Source organism: Alligator sinensis, unplaced genomic scaffold (genome assembly GCF_000455745.1).
Source record: "Alligator sinensis unplaced genomic scaffold, ASM45574v1 scaffold120_1, whole genome shotgun sequence".
Lineage (NCBI taxonomy): Eukaryota > Metazoa > Chordata > Crocodylia > Alligatoridae > Alligator > Alligator sinensis.
In genome coordinates, this window is record NW_005842752.1 from 339,021 (window position 1) to 349,178 (window position 10,158).

Consider the following 10,158-nt stretch of genomic DNA (forward strand, 5'->3'; position numbering starts at 1 on the left):
GGGGGGGGGGGCCTTTAATTTTTATCACGGATTTTGGGTTTTTAAGCAGAGAATTTGCAATTTTTAAATCAGAGAAAACCAGGATACCTGGTCATCACACATATGAAACTGGTATGTGATTCAGTTCTTGTTTATATAGGATCATTTATATTACAAGGATTTTCAGTTCAAATTTTTAAATTAAAAAATTGTGACACCATTTATTCAGAAGAGAAATGGCTTTTAACTATGATACTTGATTATTAAACAATCTCAGAAAAACAATATAAGAGAATCATAGGGTTGGATAGGACCAAGAACACTGTGAACACTGGAAAGCAGGATAGATAAAAATCAACAATTAAATTTAAAAAAATAGATTTTTTTTAAATTTAAATCAGATTTTTTTATTTATTTTTTTTGTTAAAATGCTTTTTTTTTTTTTTAATAAACCTATATAGTTTTAATTTAAGGTACATTAGAGCTCATAGATATCATCATGGAATAGGGATTATAACTTCTAGCTTTGGTAAATAAAATAACCAAATCATAATTCAGTTTTCTGATGTAGCAGCAAAATAAATCTGAAAAAATATCAAAATAAATCACTGTTTTAAAGTGTATAGTATGTACCTTCTAAAAATGAAACCTACATCTGAGTTATGAATAATATGTACGAGGGTTATATCAAACAACAAGTATGTGCTTTTTGTAAAAAACACTTATTAAATCAAGGCTCCCTGACCAGTGATTTATGTTGCAATTTAAAATCATGATTTAAATTGATTTGATTAAATTGATTAAATCAAATCCACCTTCCTGGGAAACTATTCTAAACCATCCCTGTCAAATGTTTATCCTGCTTCTTTTTTAAAACCTCCACTGATAGAGATTCTACAACCTCCCCAGGCAATCTATCCTACTGCCTCACTGTACAAACAAGTAAGGGAGTTCCCCCTGGCCCCCAAGATCTCATTTCATCTACCCCAAATCACCCTTTGCACAAAAACGCTTTTATCTAAAGAGACATTTTTTCCTATAAAAATGAAGTATCAAGTATTAAGAAAGAAACACCGTTTCACATTTTCCAACTAGAAAAGCAGAGATTTTTTTCTTCTGCTGGTTGGAGGAGAGATAACTAAGCCAACTAAGGGAACTGAAATGACTCCTTACCGGTAAAAATTATGAAGCATAAAATACATCTCATAAGTTAGATCTCATAAAATTGAAAATGAAAAAAAAAGAAATGGTATTCAAGGTGAAAGTTTTCTACTTACTGAAGTACTAGACGTAATATGGTTTGAAATACCACCAAAAATCTATGCATCAGACTTACTTATTTCTCTAGCTCTCATAAAGAATCGGAACTTTTGGCAGAGGTGTTATCTTCACTTCTGCCAAGAGTTCCAATTCCTTTTGCCTGTAGATCAATACAGCTACAACCTGTATCTCTCTCTCAAACACACTCTAGATCCAGCAATAAAAAGACATTCACATTTAAAAGATTTTTCAAGAATCATTTCATTATGGAATTGTGATGTTATACAGCAGTCTAATTAAAATACCAGGATTTGCCAACAATTTTCACATGGTGGCATTTAAGATTAATATCATTTCTCCCAAGCCACGTATTAGCAGACACTTCGGATACTTGCATGGTTATGCTATGCAAATGTTGACTTTTAAATGGCTTCTGTTCAGCAATGCCATTTCACTGCCGAACAGAGAGGAAGCAAGAGATTTGCATGGAAGAAATCAGAATTTTCTTAGAAACACAAGACTTTCCATGCCAGATTATGCCAACACTTTATTTCATTCAAAATCTGATGTCTGACAACAATACCAAGTCCCTTCGAAAGAAGTATATGAAACTTCATCTTTGACATTCATAGATTTCATAGAAATTAGGGCTGGAAGGGCCCTCAGAAGATCGAGTTCAGCCCCCCGCCCAAGGGGCAGGAAGTCAGCTGGGGTCATAGGATCCCAGCAAGATAAGCATCCAATTTTCTCTTGAAGGTGTTCAATGCAGGTGCCTAACCCACCTCCGATGGCAGGCTATTCCAGACCTTGGGAGCTTGGACAGTAAAGAAATTCTTCCTTATCTCCAGCCTGAAACTGTCTTGCTGGAGTTTATAACCGTTCGACCTCGTCATCCCTTAGGGCGTTCAGGTGAACAAACGTTCCCCCAGATCCTGGTGAGCACCTCAGATAAACTTATAGGTGGCCATCAGATCATCCCTGAGCCTACGCTTTTCCAAGCTAAAGAGCCCCATGGCTCTCAGCCTGTTGTCATAAGGTCTGTTTTCCTGACCTCTGATCATGCGCGTGGCTCTTCTCTGGACTCTCTCAAGCTTCTCCATGTCTGTTTTGAATTGTGGGGCCCAAAACTTGGATGCAGTACTCCAGCTGTGGCCTCACCAAGGCCAAGTACAAGGGGAGAATGACGTCCTGGGATTTGCTTGAGAAGCATCTATGGATGCAAGGCAGCGTTTTGCTCACTTTACTAGCCACAGCATCGCATTGAAGGCTCATGTTCATCTTGTGGTGAATGACGACCCCCAAGTCTCTTTCATCCATAGTGCTAGCCAGCATAGCACTGCTGAGCTTATAAGGATGCTGCAGGTATTTCTTCCCAAGGTGGAGAACCTTGCATTTTTCAGTGTTAAACACCATCAGGTTCTCGTCCGCCCATTTGCTGAGCCTGTCCAGGTCAGCCTGGATCGCCCTCCTGTCCTTAGGTGTAGATGCTTTACCCCAGAGTTTGATGTCGTTGGCAAACTTGGCTAGTCCGCTTCTGATACCAATGTCCACATCATTAATGAAGTGGGTCCAAGGACAGAGCCTTGGGGGACCCCACCGGTCACAGGGCACCATGACGATTGACTTCCATCAATTACCACCCTCTGGGTCCGACCACAGAGCCAATTTCCCAGCCAGCGTATCGTGGTGGACCCAAGGCCACAATTGGCCAGTTTTGCCAAGAGGTGATCAGGGTCTCAGTGACGATGTCTTGGGCTGAAAATTCCAGAGACCTTTTACGTATAAATATTTCCTCTTACCAGTTTTAAATTGGTTATATTTTAAATTTCACTGAAAAACCCTATAGCAGAGGTTGGTAACCCCTGATGCATGTGCCAGAGCAAGGCATGCAAGAACATTTTGCTCGGCACATCACAGCCAGCCCAGGCTCTGGGCAGCTGCCACTGGCCAGGGAGCCTGGGATGTTCTCAGCAGGAGGCCAGGAGCCTACAAGTCCTGCTGCAAGCACCCCAGGCTCTGTGGCAGGAAGCAGCTGTCCAGAGCCTGTGGTGGCTGTGGCAGATAGCCAGGAGGCTGGAAACAGTTGCACCGGGGCTCTGGTCAGGCTCCATGGCGGCAGCAGCAGCTGCTGTGCATCTTCAGACAGACAGCGCAGAATGGCTGGGGTTGTGATGCATCCTCAGGTGTGCATGCAGCCACTACTGCCCCCAAAGAACCCAATGCAGCTGTTTGCAGCCTCCTGGATGCCTGCCACAGTTGGCCCAAGCTCTGGGCAGCTGCAGCAGGTAGGCAAGCTGCAAACAGCTGCACTGGGGTCCAAAGTCCCAGCACTGGTGGATATACGTGCACCTCAGGGTGCATGGTGGGAAAGGGGCCTGGGACAGAGCATCTCCAGCCGTTCCCTTACCATCTCCCTGGAGGCACACATGCACCTGCTGCCAACAAGGATGGGGCCTCTCACAGCTCCCCTGCCTTCTCCCTCTGGCATGCCAAGTCAAAGCATGGGTCAAAGTTGGGGTGTATTTGGCACTCTGGCTAAAACCGTTTCCAACCCCTGCCATATAGCGTTATGTTGTGGAAAAGGATAAATAACATTTATCTACTCTGTACCTTAAGCCCCCTCTACACATTACAGGTATGAAGCAATTAACTGGTTTATTGTGCAATTACCTTAAGGCCAGCTACACTTGCAAAGTAGCTATCACATGATAAAAAGCTCCAAACAGCTATAAAGGCAGACCTCAAAAATGTGTATTGGTTGCTACTCAGCTTTAATGAGCAGGTGTAGCAGGGTCTTCCCCGCAGCTGGGAGCCCCATCAATTGACAGGGCTCCCAGCCGCAGGGGTGTACCATGCTCAGTGTGAAACCCTCAAGCCCTGATGATCGCAGCTGCCCCGAGACTCTGATGCGCATGAAACCCCCAGGCCCACACGTGCCGCTAGGACCAAGAGACCTGCACCTGACAAGGCACTCTCTCCTGGCTCTGTATGGCCCCTGCAGCTGAGAGCCCCCTCAGCAAAGAGGTCTCCCAGCCATAGGAGCCTGCTTCTTGTCAATGCAGAGGGAACCCAGGATCAGACTCCCCCTACACACACAATAAGGCACAATTAGATCTAATGCACAATCCCATAACTGCACCTCCTGCCATGCATGTGTAGCATGACACAATTGTGTGAATCATGCATTAGATTCAACTGTACCTTTACCTGCATGTGTAGAGGGGGCCCTTGTGACTAACTTGTTCAGAAAAGCATGAGCTTTTGCAGGAGACAGCCTACTTCATCATATGCTATGAATGGACTCTAAAGGTGTGTCCAGACGTGCGTGGACATTTGGTTCCCCGGGGACAAGTAGTGGCGGTGCACCTTGCACCACTGCTTCTTGTCACCGGGGAATGCCTGTGCCATGTGCACTTTGGTGAGTGGCTTGTTACCCCAGGTGGGGTGGGGGAGGCTGGGGGCCTCCCAGGGCTGCAGCTGCGGTGATTCTGCCACTAAGCCTGGCTGGCAGCAGAGCACACCTCTGGGAGGGCCAGCTCTGCTTTTCAGCGACACACTGGCCAAGCGTGCATTGTTCCGGGGGTGCTTTCCATGGTTTTTTTGGACCCCTGGATATCCAAGGGTCAAAAAACCTACATAAGAAAAAGTGGCACAGAGCACACTCATGCAGCAGACCCTTGCAGCATGGAGAACACAGGACTGAGTGGTATGTGCCATGTACCGCACAACTGTGCTTGTCTGTTCACGCCAAAATAGTCTAAAAAGGGTGAATGAAGCTATAATGAGAAACTATTTTAATTACAATTTTAAAAATTGTAATTAAAAACCATTTTTTTTAAATTGGGGGGGGGGTTTCAGATTATCAAGTTTGTTGAAACATTTTATTTTCCATGTAGAAGTTAGTGACTTTTTAAAACCAAATACATTTTCCAAAACATTATCAATGAAAACCTTTGATAACCAATTCCACAGCATTTTCAGTAGACTTTATCATAACATTTTTCATTATGGAATTTAGCAAATAAATTCTCCACACCCAATACTTTACAAGTCACTGTAACATTTTACATTTTGGCTAAACTACTTTTTGATTTTTAAACTAGGTCTAGTCTACAATCTATATCATTCAAGGAAGTCTAAGATTTCTTTTTAAACAAAAAACAGACAACTACTCCTATTTATGTACATTTCTCTCACAGTGCATCAAACACTTTTTTGAGTGCATTCCACAGACATAATCCAGGTATTTATAGGGGGGGGGGGTTACCTCTCTTGGCACTGTTGGAAGAATACTGTTATCTGCTGCAGGACAACTGGCCAGCAAACAGGTCTGTTTTCAAGTACACTGATTAGTGGATGAGGAGGGTTCCTGAAAAATAGAAATAATATTTGCATCAGCAAGGTAAGACATAAATTTGTATAGTAACTACCTTCAAAATAAAACCAGTACAGAAGTAAACTATTTGACCCGTGCCTTTTCCAGTCTCCTTCACTAGTTTTATCAAGACAATTATATGTCAAAACAATGTCTCTTCTGGGGTTCTCTGAAAACAAGAATTAAGCCTACTTTTTATCAGAAAAGAATCTAAGATAAAATATTTAATTTTACAGTCTTGCCTATAATTAAGCTAATAAAGATTCCCAAATGTGTGACCTATCTTAAATTAAGGGTTGCTGCTTTACAGTCAGCATTTTAAAAACCAGGTACTTCATTTATAACAGTTGTTTAAACATACACTAGGGAAATAATTTTCAATGGCAAAAAGGTAAGCGAAGTGCCCAACTCCCACTGAAAGTGAATAGGAGTTGGGCCCTTTACACCTTTGAAAGTTTCTCTTCAGCATCTTAGTTTTTAAGTTCCTAGTTTTAGAAGCTTGGGTCTTGGTATTCATGGAGCACCTTTCATAATAAGATATTCCTAAAAACTGTTTAAAGCAATTAGCTTGGATTCCAAAAAACATACCAATCAATTAACCCACCAAAGGAGCCTTGGTCTGCTCAGCACTAAGTTTCACACACAGCCTAGCACATCAGAACATATTTTATAACAAAATGAAAGGAGCTTAGTTCACAGGGCAAGTTATTAAATCCTCTCTCCAGTGAAGGGACTAGTCCTAAATCATTAGAAAAGCCACAGATACTTTTCAGCTCAAACCAGAAACATATTGTTTAATACACGACTAGGACACAAATTGGTATTTACTAGCTATTACCATATTTCACAGTGTACAAGTCAAGTTTTGAAGCCGAATTTTTAACTCTTAAAATTCAACCTTGACCTATATACCATATCACTGTCCCCTGCAAGTGGCGTCAGGCTCGGCACTTGACTAATATCGACTCCTGCACACCCTCGTTGTGGGCCAGACACGCGGGGGGTGGACATATGTTGCAGTACTGCTTGCAGGGGATGGGGCCAGGCTCGGCTGGTGTGGCCCCATCCCCTATAGCAGCACTGCCTGGGCCCCGCCAGCCAAGTGCCAAGCTTGGTTCTGTCTCCTGTGAGCAGCACTGCCAAGCACCGAGCCCAGCCCCATACTCTGCAAGCGGCGCCGGGCTTGGGACTCGGCCCCACCTCCTGTGAGTGGTGCTGCCTGGGCCGTGCCAGCCAAGTGCCAAGCCTGGTGCCACTGACAGGGGATGGGGCTGGGCTCAGAAGTGCCACTCACTCCAGACAGGGCCAAGCTTATCACTCGGCTCGCACAGCCCCAATCCCTGCAAGTGGCGCCAGGTTCAACGCTCAGCTGGTGCAGCTCAGGCCATGCCACTCGCAGGGGATGGAGCCACACCAGCCAAGTGCCAAGCCTGGACCCATCCCTTGCAAGCAGCACTGCAGCACGTATCCATCCCCCAGGTGCCTGGCCCACAATGAGGACATGCAGGGGCCAGTATAGGTCGACCTCATTGTTCTGATCCAAAAAGTTAAGTTAAGTTGACTTATACGCCGGATCTACGAAATTCTTAACTTTTTGCATCAGAAAAATGGGGTTGACTTATACACTGTGTCGGTCTATACACTACAAAATATAGTAAGTAGTACTCAGATGAGAATTTGGATCCGCCAGTCACCCATCTCTTAGGAGATGTTTAACCACCAGAGGCTGTCCACAGTGACTGGTTTACCCAGGCAGAGGGAGGGAAGTGGGGATTGCTTGCACACATGCTTTGGGGGTCCTAAGGGTAGATGAATTGTGAATAGGAGCACTTTTGCTTTCCTCTTCTCTCTAAACATGAGTTCAGTAAAGTTCTACAGCTTGCACTGTACTGAACTCTGCAAGGTATTTGTCTGACTTGGGGTGCCTGGAACAATTGGGAGTATAGGGGAAGGGGCTAGTGCCAACTGAAAACCCATGTTTTCAGTTTCCCTAGGGGTGAAGTGGAGTAAGGAGTAACAATAAAATTTGTACTGAACAGGCAGTCTAAGGAAGCTCACTGATAAAGCACCAACAAAAGGGCATTTAAAAAAAAAAGGAGGACATGCAGTAGAATTCTGGCTGCATTTCTTAGCACCGGTTACAGTAGGAGAAGGAAGGAGGTGGTAGTGAGGAGGAATAGTTTGGGATGCATGGAGCAATATGCTCCAGGGGTCACATGACTCCTGTAGCAATATGCTACAGGGTCACATGAAGGGCTTCAAAAAGTCTCTCTCTGATCACTAGAGTAAATGTTTCGACCTGTAAAGCACTAAATGATCTGAGAATTATCAATCTAAGAAGTTCTCACCCATGAGAGAAGCTGCCATAATTGCTCTTAGTGCCTGAGCAGAAATCCCAACACATTTTGGAATCACTACCCTTCTCACCTTTGCAAATAAGTAGAGGTGCACCGATACATCGGTCTGATATTGGATCGGCAACAATATAAAGAAAGTTTTCTGTATTGGAAATTGGCCCGATGTGGCCGATAAGTTTGTTCAATTAATGCCCATGTGCACACACAGCTGCAGCGCAGCACATAGGCAATGAGGAGCAGAGCCGGCAGTGTGGAGTGCTGCGTGCAGCTGGTAAGTCTGTTTTGGTGGAAGAGGAAAGGGAAGGGGGAAGGGCATGGGGGGGGTGCAAATCAAGGTCCCCGTGGTGAGGAAAGGTGTGGGGTTGGCACTGGGGAAGGGGCCACCCAGCCGGGGCTGGGGCAGGCATGGGACAGAGACACAGCTTGTCGGGAGGCAGTGGAGGAGGGACCTTCAGAGTGGAGAGAAGGAGGTAAAAAAAAAAAATCAAGCTAATAGCTCCTTTTAACATTACACAACATATAATTCTTTTCTCCATTATGCAACACAGAGAGATTAAATAATATGTGTACACCTTTAGGGTCTCACTGAACTAGCAAGACAATCTCCACCTGCTATAAATATGACTCTATAGAAAGAAATGCTGTATAGTATTATTCTTATTTTATTATTTTTGAAAACTTATCAAATGGATACATGTGTAGAACAAGAGGAGATGCTCTATAATATGCCATACTATTATTCTCCTTTAGCACTCTTGGTGACCTTATCAGAATTCTGGGCAGCTGGTTGGGTTTCAGTTTCCTTAAAGCTTAATAAATGTCAGCTACCAAAATGAAAGGGCTGATGGGTTACACAAGCTCACTGTAAAATAACTTTTCATACCTAATGCCCCTTGTTTTCTTTAGGAATGTGTCAGAGGAAAACGAACAGCCAAGCAAATTACAAATATTACTGCATCTACTTCAAAAAGTGACAATAGTTGAACATGACCCACTGAACTCTGCAGTTGTGGAGTTCAACTGACAGTGCACAGCTGCAGGACTTCAAGAACCTGCAATACCCTTCTCTTCCTAAGAAAAATGTTGTGGCGTCCAAAGTGAAAGCAAGTTTCATTTCTTGCTAAAGGGTTCAAACTTCAGTGAAGCTCAGAAGAGGGATACTCATCTAACTTGCAAGTATATGTCTTGTCACAGTTCACCCAGACCTCTCTGTCGCCCCTCCAGCCTGTTGAATGCGATTGGTGTGGCCCTACGCTACATGAGGTAGAACCAGACCAGGTTGCCCTGGACCTCATCTGCATATACATTTTTGGAGGATCCCAGGACTCATGACAAGAACATCCAGTTCTTGAGTCGGAGGCTAATTTGCATACAATCGGGGGGGGGGAAGAGACCTGAAGTACACACATGTACTGAGCAGTGCTGAGCAATGGGGTCGGCATGGCTTGAAATGCTGCCAACTCTGCTGGGGAACATGCCAATGAACTATATGGTAAATCATGAGCCTTTTTGCTCTAGACTAATATCATGCATAGTTTGTACTGGCAGGGGAAATACCATGACCACTAAGGCAGTTTTCCTACTGGCAGGGGAAAACCACTTTCTTGGCAGGGAGCAGTACCTTGACCAAGGTAAGGCACAGTTAGTCTCCCACTTTCACTTCTAGTGGGAAGATACTGGCTATATGCCAACTTTATGGAAATGGGAGAGTTCTCCCTAGCCTGGCTCCTGTGGCTGTATGCTGAGAGTAAACAAAACTCAGGGGCATCCGAACCCCAAGCCTGCACATAGGATGCTGACCAAAGGACTTGGAAGCATCTGAAGCCCTAGGAGGTGGTGGAGGATGTTTGCCAGTAGCAGGGCCACAGTAGTAGTTCTTGACTGACTCACGGAATTGGAATTGATTTGGCTGATTTGACTTAGAACACAATTTTTTTTTATTTTTAAAAGGAAAAGATTGTGCTTTATACTGCATAAGTAAGTACAAAAGTGTTGCTTACAAGTATGCTTGTGGAATACCTGCACTAAAACTTGCAGCAATTTCAAAAGAAAAAAAAAGTATCAATTCATCTGTCAGTGTTTTCAAATTTGCCCCTCACTTCCATGTGCTCAGAGAAAGCAGGGTCTGATAGTAAAGGGGGAAGAGGCTACAGGGCAAAGAAGTTGGGGGGCAGAGGGGAAGAGGGG

General features: G+C 44.1%; 1 protein-coding gene across 4 annotated transcripts in view; it reads right to left on the reverse strand.

Moving 5' to 3' along the window:
- FOCAD (focadhesin) overlaps positions 1-10,158 on the reverse strand; it is a 293,131-nt gene that overhangs the window by 224,894 nt on the left and 58,079 nt on the right. For all 4 annotated transcript variants that reach the window (XM_025216584.1, XM_006034585.3, XM_025216583.1 and 1 more), the window contains one exon: positions 5,507-5,608. In XM_025216584.1, the coding sequence (XP_025072369.1) occupies positions 5,507-5,608 (102 nt within the window). The remainder of the gene's footprint in view (positions 1-5,506; positions 5,609-10,158) is intronic.